Source organism: Carettochelys insculpta, chromosome 1 (assembly GCF_033958435.1).
Source record: "Carettochelys insculpta isolate YL-2023 chromosome 1, ASM3395843v1, whole genome shotgun sequence".
In the NCBI taxonomy this organism is placed as follows: Eukaryota; Metazoa; Chordata; order Testudines; family Carettochelyidae; genus Carettochelys; species Carettochelys insculpta.
In genome coordinates this window covers 230,573,953-230,584,677 of record NC_134137.1, presented here as the reverse complement: position 1 = coordinate 230,584,677, position 10,725 = coordinate 230,573,953, and the positions used below count along the sequence as shown (strand labels likewise).

At 47.7% G+C, this 10,725-nt stretch overlaps 1 protein-coding gene across 1 annotated transcript; it reads left to right on the top strand.

Annotated features, from left to right (window-relative positions):
* The first annotated feature begins 468 nt into the window (after positions 1 to 468).
* LOC142007065 (cystatin-A-like) lies at positions 469 to 9,912 on the top strand. Its single transcript, XM_074983593.1, has 3 exons — positions 469 to 566; positions 7,559 to 7,660; positions 9,492 to 9,912. The coding sequence occupies exons 1-3, from the start codon at positions 501 to 503 to the stop codon at positions 9,624 to 9,626; spliced, it is 303 nt and encodes a 100-aa protein (XP_074839694.1). The 5' UTR covers positions 469 to 500; the 3' UTR covers positions 9,627 to 9,912.
* The last annotated feature ends 813 nt before the right edge of the window (positions 9,913 to 10,725 follow it).

Here is a 10,725-nt window from a genome sequence, read left to right as displayed (position 1 = left end):
TAGCATGTGCCAACATTTTTGTGATGTGTTGAAATGTTAATGCTAATATAGTACTGGGGAAACAATTGGGTGTGGCTCAGTGTTAAACAATCAGTTCCGGAAGCAGGCTCCTAAGCACAAAGAGAGCATCACCCCCTTTACGGGTGTTGAAACAAGTGATGAGTCAAGACATTGCCAAACCAGCCTGAACCAATTCTGGTAACTAATAGGGGTTAGGGGGTTATTTGCTTTTTGCTTTCCTGGTCTCCTGAGAGCACTATAATGTCACATAATGGTTGTTGAAGTGCTCTTTACCTTACTAGTAACCATGTGACAGTGTTGTTTTGGTTTGTTCCTTTCTTCCCTCCTTTCCCCTCACAAACCTAATGATGGTAAACTCCACCTATATAAATCACATGACTGTGTGACTATATAACATCAGATGCCTGGCCATTGTTGATCACATTTGCTCTAGATTTTGCTTGTCAGTGTCCAAACATCCTAAGAGGCTTTTTGCCGCTATGATGTTTGGAGAGTTTTCAGAGGTGAAGCCAGCAACTCCAGAAGTTCAAGCGATTGCTGACCAGGTGAGTTGCATCCAATGAAAGAAGCAAAACAGACACTAATGGTAGAAAAGTGTGTGTCTTTAAGGCAAATGCTGGAGAGATGATGGAATTAAGCTAAACTTTATTTTAAAATCTAACATCCAGCATTGCAAATGAAACCCTCTTGACTGATTCCAAGAATGGGGCATGGAAAAAATTGCTTAAGAAGCGACTACAGCCCAGGAAATTCTTAGATATGCCAAGGTTGGATGGGACCAGGTAGTCTGACGATTGTACAACACCAGTGTAGACCTTTTCAATCTTTTAATCAATGTAGTGAGGCCATGTTAATTTTGTATTGTTCTAGTATTTTAATCAAAATGTCATGTGATACCAAGTATAATGCCATACAGCAGGATGGCACATCAGTTGTGTTACCTTTTATCACCACTTTTATAATCTCATCTACAAAGATACCAGGTTAGTCAGACAGGAACTATTTTCCATATATTCACACTGATTGCCATTAATATACAAATGTCCTTTAATTCTTTATTAATCAAGACCCATATCAGCTATTCCAGTTTCTTACTCAAGATCAGAGTTAGATTGGCAAGTCTATGATTACCCGAATCATCCCATTTTACTCTTTGAAAGGTAGATCAGAAGACTATAAAAACAGAGTATATGCTCTTATTTTGTCTTCTGGAAACTCTGGGAAGCTGGTGGCTGTAAACAAACTTTAAGGAACCTCGAGAAACACATGATAAGTCATTGTCTGGCTACGTAAGATCACGCCAGATAATGGATGTTGCCCAACGAGAGAGCTGCGGATTAGAGCGGTTCAGCTTGTAGCAAAAATAGCCGTGTTCTCTGTCTACACTGGAACTGGTGTACTTGGAGTAGTGGAGCTGCACGGGCAGTGAATTAGAGGTCCCATTTGAGCACCCAGAAAGTCAGCCTTTTGTTCCTAGTGCCAGGTCTGCTACTAGAGCCCCATTACCAGAGGGCAGAGGAGGGGGATGGGTATTTCAGTGTCCCTGGATGTCACTATTTAAAAAAAAACAAATTACCTTCTGAGAGTTCTGCGGCTTGTTAGATCCCTGGAAAATCTTGGATTTTAAGGGTCTAAGAAAGTGCAAATGGGCTTCTTTGTCAGTATTCTGCTCTGGTTTGTAACTTGGGTCTTTCCAATAATGATTTAGGGTCCCTTGAAGGGTATTTGGGCTTGTGGAGCTCGGACAGGGAAATACTCGGGGTTTGCCTGGCTCTGTCATGGACTCCCTGTGTAAGCCAGGGCAAAGCATGGCACCGCTTTGTGCTTCAGTTTCCTTGGCTGTAGAAGGGGGTCACGGTGTGTGGGATAAAACTCCCTTTCCTCAAAGGGGGACTGTGAGGCTTAATTTATGCTCGTGAGACACACTGAGGCTGTGTCTACACTAGCTCCCAACTTTGAAGGGAGGATGGTAAGTTGGGCGTCTGGAGATTATTAATGAAGTGCTGCAGTGCAGATACTGCACTTCATTAAACTAATTCTCCCCTCGTGGCAACTTCAAAGTAAAGGGCCTTTGACGTTGCCCAGGCACTTCGAAGTACCGGCGAGTGAGTTGCGGCTACACGCGAGCCAGTACTTCAAATTTCAACACTTCGAAGTTCCTGGGGGCGGGGGGAAAATTAGCTTAATGAAGTGCTACATATGCACCACAGCACTTCATTAATAAACTCCCGGCACCCTGCTCTCCATCCGCCCTTTGAAGTAGGGAGCTAGTGTAGATGCAGCCTGAGCGTCTTGTCCTCCAAAAAAAAAGGCACCAGAGGAGGACAAAATACTAGTGCTGTGGTGTGCGCACACTGTAGAAATGTAACCAGCTCTGTTCAAGAAAATCTCTAGAAGCCAAGAGTGAGCTTGCACCCCCCTTGCACCAGAAATGAGGCAACGATCCTTAGTTTTCAGTGTATGCAAAGATGATCAAAAGGTGATTCTCCTTTCACGTGCAGAGGGGTCAACTGGGGGGTTAAAATGTACCTCCCTGTTAACTAAGGGCAGTGGAGCCAAAAGGTATATATGAGACTGAACTGCTCTCAAGAAAGGGTCATGCACTTGGAATGATTTTACAGCAGCAGCTCCCAAGCAGGGGTCTGAGACGCTCTTCCCCAGCCCATACCCCCGGAGGGCTGAAAGCAGGTTTCAGGGGGCTGCCAAAATACACCAGAGAACAGGGCAGCATTAGATGTGCTGGGGCCCTGGGCAGAAGGCTAAAGGGGTGAAGCCCATGCGCCAGCACCTAGGGCTGAAGCCGAAGCCTAAGCAACTTAGCTTTGCAAGGCCACTGTGGCATGCCGCCCCAAGCAATTGCCCAGCATGCGGCTCACTGCCACGAGCCCTGGCTTTTAACCTGGTGTACGTGACTCAAAACAGTTGCTGGGGCACAGGTGGGCTGTGGAATTGTTATAGCATTTGTGGTGTGCGTGTGTGTTGGGGGTGGGGAGGTGGTAACTGAGAAAGAAGGCAATTGAAAACCCCCTGATTTAAAGCACTCGCTTGGTTGGTGAGCTTGAAAAAATGCGAACAAGAGTATTCACAGTTCTTTATGATCTAAACGATAGAACTCCTGCCTCGTGCTTGGAGCAGGGGAACACTCCCGAGTGCTGGGTTCCCCTTTCTGGCCCCGCCGTTGCATGTGATCTGTGTGAGGCAGATTTTGAATAGCATCTGGTATTTGAGAGTCAGCTGGGATCTCCGTGATTTCATTAGCAACCAAGACTACCTGACCAGCAGCCTGCCGATAGGAACACTTGCAGTGGCTCTTACTTCACCCTTTGTGACCCTCTTTATAGCAAAGGACCCTGGCTGCCAGCAGAAAAATGCCATTGCTGATTGGCTTAAATACATGAATTGCCTTGATTGAGTAAATGCCTTTTACAGAGATGATGAAAGTGCCCCATTATTTAATGACTGAAGCACAAGGGATTTGTGGTTAGCGCACTGGGACTTGCAGCAACAAGCCAGGTGTGATTCCTGTGTCAGCCACAGCGCCAATGGGTGCGGCAATCACTTCAGCACTCCCTGCCTCAGCTTCCCCAACTGTAAGGCTATTGCTACATGGGATGTTCTGACAGTAGCCAAAATGCTCTTAAAAGAGGCTCCAAAAGACGTAATTACAATGACAGCAAATGGACCTGATATTTTGCCAAAAGCTCTCCAGAGAGACGAGGCGTTTAACCCTGATTGCCTCAGCAGCTACAAGCCACTCCTCACCTGGCCCTCTGCCAGCATGAATCTCAAGCAGAGGTGTGCGCTTCTCTCCAGCCCACCAGTAAGCCTGTGGCCCTTCCCATGCTGCACTCCCTGGTCTCTCCATTTTACCCTGATTAGTGTAGCCGGCTCTCCGCTCTGCCTGCTGGCTTCTGAGGCTCATTTGCTTCGGCACTTAGATCTCCCCGTGCACTGCAGGAGACGCCTGGGTGCTGAGCTCAGGGCTGCGAATGCTGCCAGTCAGCAAGACACCAATGAGCCTCTGAATGCTAGTCCCCAACAGCCCTATGCACTTCTGGGGAGGTTGTCTTGTAACACTGCTGACCCCTGAGCGTGGTGTCCAGTGGTGCCCTAAGCCTAGATAAGCCCAGAAACAGCAACCCAGAGTCCTTTGGTCAGGACTGGATTACGCTTTACAGCGCCTAGTCCCACAGGGGGTAGGCAGGAGCGGAGGACAATGAGCTGTCTGGCTGGGAGCGAGGCAGCTGTCTGCTTGGCCTCCCTTGACGGGAAGGGCCCTTCCAGTAAATAAGGGCTGGGTAAATAGGGCTGGGAGGTTATGAAAGGGGAGGGTGGTAGCGTGTATGTCTGAGACAAGGACAGCTGGGGCTGACAAGACACTTAGAGCAACACTTCTGATGCAACGGAAAGCCTGGGAGTAGTGTGGGGAAGCTGCTGAGAGCAGCAGAAAGGGAAGAGGCTGTGGGAACTGGAGGAACGAGTACTCCAGTGCAGGGGTGGTCGGGTGCTGGGAGGAATGTCGAGATCGCAGCTTTTGGATCATGAGCTGGGCAATGGGGAAGCCGCTGCTCAGGGAGGGGAGCTCCATATCCCATGGCCCCCACCACCTATACACCACCCCTGCCCTGCCCTGCCCTGCCCCACCCCCACCCGTCTCCCCTCATCCCTTCTAGCCAAAGCCCTGAACCCAAATGTAGCACATGACATTTGGTAAAAACCATTCTTCTGTCATTTCTTTCTAAAGGCAACGGAGCCTGTTTTCCACTGCAGTGCCAGCTTGAGAAGGCTGGACATACAGAAAGCCCCTCATTAAAAGTCCTACAGTTGGGACTACAAATGTCAGTGACAGTGTTTTGTACAGTCTCTGAAGTGTTAGAGACTTCTTTGTAATAAGGGTACAGTGCTGTCCTGTAGCATAGAGTGGGAAATAGTACGGAATACATCATGCAACTGGTCTCTGTTTCACGTTGGCTTAGTCAGTATTACTAGGATGATGTTATATTTGTACACTGAAGCTTTCAAAAATCATAATTCCAGGTTATTACATATTTAACACATAGGAGCAAAGACATTAATTTACATTAATCAGTCAGAGTGGTTTAATGGCTTCATCACCAGGTTAACTGCTTTTAGAAAAGGGAACATAACTTTCTTTTCTGTGATCTCCATAAGAATAGAAACTCATTTGTCCAGCTTTTGGGAAGAAAAGGGGTGTTGTCCCTTTGGAGGGAGAATGATTACATCGGGGTGGACAGAAATGAGAGGAAAACTTTGGAAGCAAGTTTTTTTGTATAATGCTAATTAAAATGTATAATTTAGACCAGGGTGGTCTTTTGACGAATTGATTTACAAAAACTATGCCTGAAGATCCAAGCATTTAAGGCTGGAAGATGTACACCTTGATTGTGCAGCTAAAAATCTATGCAAAGATATTTTTCAAAAGGTGATTGTATTGTCTTCAGCAACAAAGTAGGAAAATATTTCGAGCAAATGTTAAACTACAACCTTGTGGACTAACTGGTTCTGAGTAAATATGGAATGCACAGCTGCTTTCGTCAGCAAATTGTAAGGTTCTTTGCATAGGTGCCACCACCTGGAGAGAGACTTGCATTTATTGCTTCAATTTGGATTCTCTCAATACCAGTAGGAAGGAAAAAAAAAAGGATTTTTAGCTAATTAGCTTAAATTGTCTTGAGGACTTTTTTCATCTCCCTCTGGCTAGAAGGGAGCTTCTGTTTGGAAACATACCAGCAGCTTGGATGGCTCATTCAGTCCTTTGGTCACAGCTTCCTTTGTAGAAAGGTTACTGCAGAGGTCAGAAGCGGGATAGAAAACAGGAAGAGAAACTGAAGACAAAATGGAGCAGATGCACATGACTGTTACACGTCTTTGCCATGAGCCTTGATTTCCTCTGTTCCAAACACAGGCTGCCCAGCACACGGCCTGGAAGACTTAGGCTGCGTCTACACTTGCATTCCTCTTTCGAAAGAGGCATGCAAATAAGGGCAATTGAAAATACAAACGAGATGGAGATTTACATATCTGGCACCTCATTTGCATATTCTTTCAAAAGAAGAAAACCAGTGTAGACGTGGCTCTTTCAAAAGTACACCCCATCTTCAAAAGAACCCTTCTTCCCTCTTTTTACGGGAAGAAGGATTGTCTCAAAGATGGGGTTTACTTTCGAAAGAGCAGCATCTACACTGCTTTTCTTCTTTCCAAAGAAGCTCTTTTAAAAGAATAGGCAAATGAGGTGCCAGAGATGTAAATCTCCACCTCATTTGCATTTCTGATTTCCCTCATTTGCATGCCTCTTTGGAAGGAGGAATGCAAGTGTAGACGCAGCCTTAGAGTTCTTTCTGTAGGCATACCCCCGTGTGCCTTGCTGAGTCCTAGAGTGTAACACTTGGCATCGCTCAGTGGGTCAGTTGTATAGCTCATGTCTCCCGTGGGCCATCAACCAGGGCAGGCCGTGCTAAATGCCAAATTATTTGGGGGTGTCATCCAGATACACAGCACACGTTGGGGAATACAGACATACCATACGTATCATTTACCGTACAAAAACAGAAATGAGATTATCCTACCTGACAAATTTCATTTTCTCCAGCGTAACCCACTGCACGTTTACACTGTTGGTATTCACAATATCTTGACAAGTCCTTCAGAGCCCATACAATGACACATACTGAACAGTCTTCTGTCTTCAGTCACAGACAGGAGGATTCCTGCCCATGTGGTTTTGATGCTCATCTTGATGGTTTTTAACTTCCTTTTTGGGTTGAGGCCACGGCAAACTGACTAAAGTAACAAATACTCCACCGACTACACCTGGCTGAGCCTCTGCTTGAATTAGCCATCCTTGGGCAGTATTATTCCCTGGTGACTCACTTTTCCTTCCAAGGCCATAAGGGCATAATTTTCAATACATACTTAAGGAATAATGGAACTGTATCACCCATATGCACAGCTTCCAATGCTATGAATATTGACTGATATGTTACAGGTTTTGCCACAGCCCGCCTGTGCCGTGAAGTACCATGAAAGTCATGTGGCAGGTAGAGTGACCTGTCCAAGTGGAGACAGGAGATGCTTGTTCAGAACCGTGAAACCTTTGCCAGTTGGTGCTAATAGGCCACAGTGTCACACTGATTTAAGAGGAATGTGATGGCAAACTGGAGGTGCTGCTGCCTCCTTCCAGAGGGAGCTGGGCCAGGCAAACTCTGAGGTCGGTGGATGGAGCGGGGTTTTGGAAGGAGATGTTTGCAGAGAGCAAGTAAAAAATGGCTTTCTGGAACGTCCAGGCAGCAAGCATAGTTTTGACAGGGCTGTGAAGCCCAGGAAACAGGACTGGAAGAGCTGAGATGAGCTGAATTACTTAAAAAGCAATGCCCAAAGAGGGGAAATGCTATATGTGACATATCAGTCTCTGCACCTTCTTTGGGCCACTACAAATGGGAAACTGAGGCTCAAAACATCTGATGAAAAAAGGTATCCTGAGCTCATTGCAGTCTAACTCTTTTTTAACCCTTTATAGGTGAAGCCACAGCTCGAAAAGAAGGAGAATACAACATACCAAGTCTTTGAAGCCTTACAATATAGGACGCAGGTTGTTGGTGGAATGAACTATTTAATTAAGGTCAGTATTCAACAAAATTCCTCCCTTCTTCCATTCTTGCTGACATGTTTTGCTTGAAGCAGGTGAAATTTTGAGTGCCTTAAAGGCAGATATGCAAATAGTGAGGAAACAGGGCAAGAAACGGTTCAATATGACCTGCACAAGGGGGAACTGAATGGCTTTTCCTTTGGCCCAGGTGTGCGCCCTTGCCAACGAGCTACGGGTCATAGGGACGTTTGTGCTCTTTCTAAAGTTTCTGTGGCGTCCGAGCCCTCTTACTGGATCTGGGCCTTCAGTAAGATGGCAGGGCAACACCTAGGCTAATCCCACCTGGGTGGGAGAGTTGGGGGTGGGGTTCCTGATACCTGTTGCAGAAAGTAGGGTGCGTGGCCCCTGGCAGAATTTCAGGCAAGCAGGGGACTCCAAACCATTTATGTGCTCAGAGGGGGGCAGTTCAGCGGGAGGTTTAAGTTACACTGTACTGAAATGTTGGGCTTCAACCCCCCCCACAGTTTGGGCTTCTGAGTCACTTTGTCAATCTGGCCTGGAAACTCCCACCACAAGCTAGCTGGGCAAGGACACTGCGCTCTCAAGGCCTGTGAGATGTATTGACCTGACTAAGAGCCCACACGCCAATTTACCGTAGTACTTGGACATTCTCCATCCTGCAGAAATAGCCAATAATTGGTAACTTGCCAAGGCCCCCTCAGCCCTAGTAAATGAAGACTTTCATTACCGTAGTCCCTCGAGTTACACAAGGGTTCTGTTCCCAGGCACTCTCACATAACTTGAATTTTGCGTAAGTGGGGGGCAGCTTTTTCCCCGGTGGAACACATGTTCTGCAGCCGGGGAAGCAGCAGGGGCACCTGGAGCTCCTTTTGAAAGTCCAGGGCTTGGGGAGGCGGTTGGGGAGGGTTAAGTCTGGCAGTGGGTTGGAGCCATAGAAGGAGGCCGGGGGGTTACTCCTCAGGTGGGTTAGGGCTGCATGGCGGGTGGAGGGGGTGGAGCTGAGCCAGGGCTGTGCGGCTTTGCATGGGGGCGTGGTTGAGCCAGTGGTGTGCATGGTGCGGGGGTTGGAGTTGAGCCAGGCTTGGGCGGGGATGGTAAGTCAGAGCTGCCCGGGGGGCGGTAACCGTGAGCCGGGGCCGCATGGGGGGTTTGAACCAGGGCTGTGCGGGGCCAGAGGAAGTGGGATTTTTGAATTGCGCTTAACTCAAAATTGCACATTTCCAGGGATTACTGGAATGTGTGTGTTTGGGCTGGGTTGAATATATTATACATCATGGAAGCCTGGCTCCGCTAGGCTGGCCCTGCATGGCGCTCCACCCAGCGCTGCTGCCAGCAAGCTGTGCAAAATGAGCTTCATGGGATTGCAAATGGCGTGCTATTTCCATCCTCCCAAAGCTCATTACCATAGCCCCCTAAGAGTCTGGCACTGGCGAAGCGGGGGCTGGCACTGCAGAGGCCGTGTGGATGTACCTCTGCCAGCTTAATCCCCCTCTGTCACCCTTCCCTTATCCCTCAAATGTTTGAAGGCATAAGGAGGTACAACTCCCAGAGCAAGAAGTGGGAGTGGCAGCTTCTTATGGCAGGGCTGAATTTAACCTGGTGAGCGCAAGGATAACATTTCTATTTCTGCCGTGCATCACAAACACCCTAGTTTGGGCACAGAGGCCTGTTTTAGCTCACACACGTAGTACGACACAGACCTGGTTAAGCATATTAAATAATAGCAGGTGTGATGTAATTTTTATTCTCTAGCAGTTCAAAGGTTCAGCACTACAGCGCTCCAAACCATCCTTTTATTAGACTCTGCTTTGTCCATGGCTGTCCTGTTCTTGGTGTCTTTCAGGTCTGCATCAGCAAAACTGAAGATCAATGTGTACACTTGAAGGTGTACATAGCCCTTCCTCACAAGAACGAGGGGCCCTCTCTTACTGCCTATCAAATTGAAAAAACCAAGACCGATCCACTGGACACTTTTTAATGAGATGCTTGGAATAGGCTCATTCTACAGAGTCCCAGCTCATACTGGCTGTGCCAATGCATGAATGAAGATAAAGTAAATCTGATTTTACACTTGTGCTCCCATATTGTGTGTCTCAGAAGGGTATATTCATTCCAACTGCTGCTAACTTACCAGGGGCTCCCAAAGAAGCGTGTGGGCTCTATACAAATACCAGTGGTTCAGCCCTTCTTCTGTCCCAAACAGGCCAGAACCTATTTAGCTAGATCACAAACTCGATGGTCCCCTTTCTCCCAGCTTGCTGCTTTCAGCTAATAATGCTTCTGCACCAAACTGGAAGAGTTCTGCCGGCTCTGTCTCACGTGAATCTCGGTGCACAACAGACACCTCTGCACACAACCACCATGGAAAGTCACAAGAAAAAAGAATCTACTGTGAAACCCTCACACATGCATTACTTGATGACCCTATGAACTGTGCACAACAGTCTTCAGCCCTTCCAGAGCCAGGGTGTGCTGCTGGGGTTCAGGGCTTCAGCTTCACCACCAGAAGGTGCCTGCTGAGACATCCGCCTCCCCTGGAGAGAAGCCCTAAGATTCCCCCCCAACCCCACTGGGCACAAGCCCTGAGACTCCCCTCTCCCTGCAGCAAGGCAGAGGTCCCACCTGCCCTACGGTCTGGTGGGTGGAGAATAAGGTGCATATGGATGGGGGTGGGGGAGTGTTTGTGAGCCAGTTTGGCCACAGCTGCATTACAAGTGTATTACACAGCATATAGTCCCTGGACTCCAACTGCCAGCTTAAGCGCAACCCAATGGACAAAAGGAGCAATACTGTAGTCCCTACTCATGATAACTGTGTCAATCAGCACATTGCACAAGTCCCTGACCTCACCTACCAGAAAGAACTAACCCCCCCCACCCACACACATAATTCACACAGAGACTTAGACACTAAAATATTTTCCCAAACAGCTCTTTTAAAAATAACTGCGGGGCGGGGAAGAGAGGGGTAGGGGCAGGTGTGTCTGATGAAATGGGAATGGCTTGGTGGGCAGTCAGGGTCTGCATGGGGAAGACTCCCCACCTCCTTAATAATTCCCCCACCTCCCCCAAGCAGAG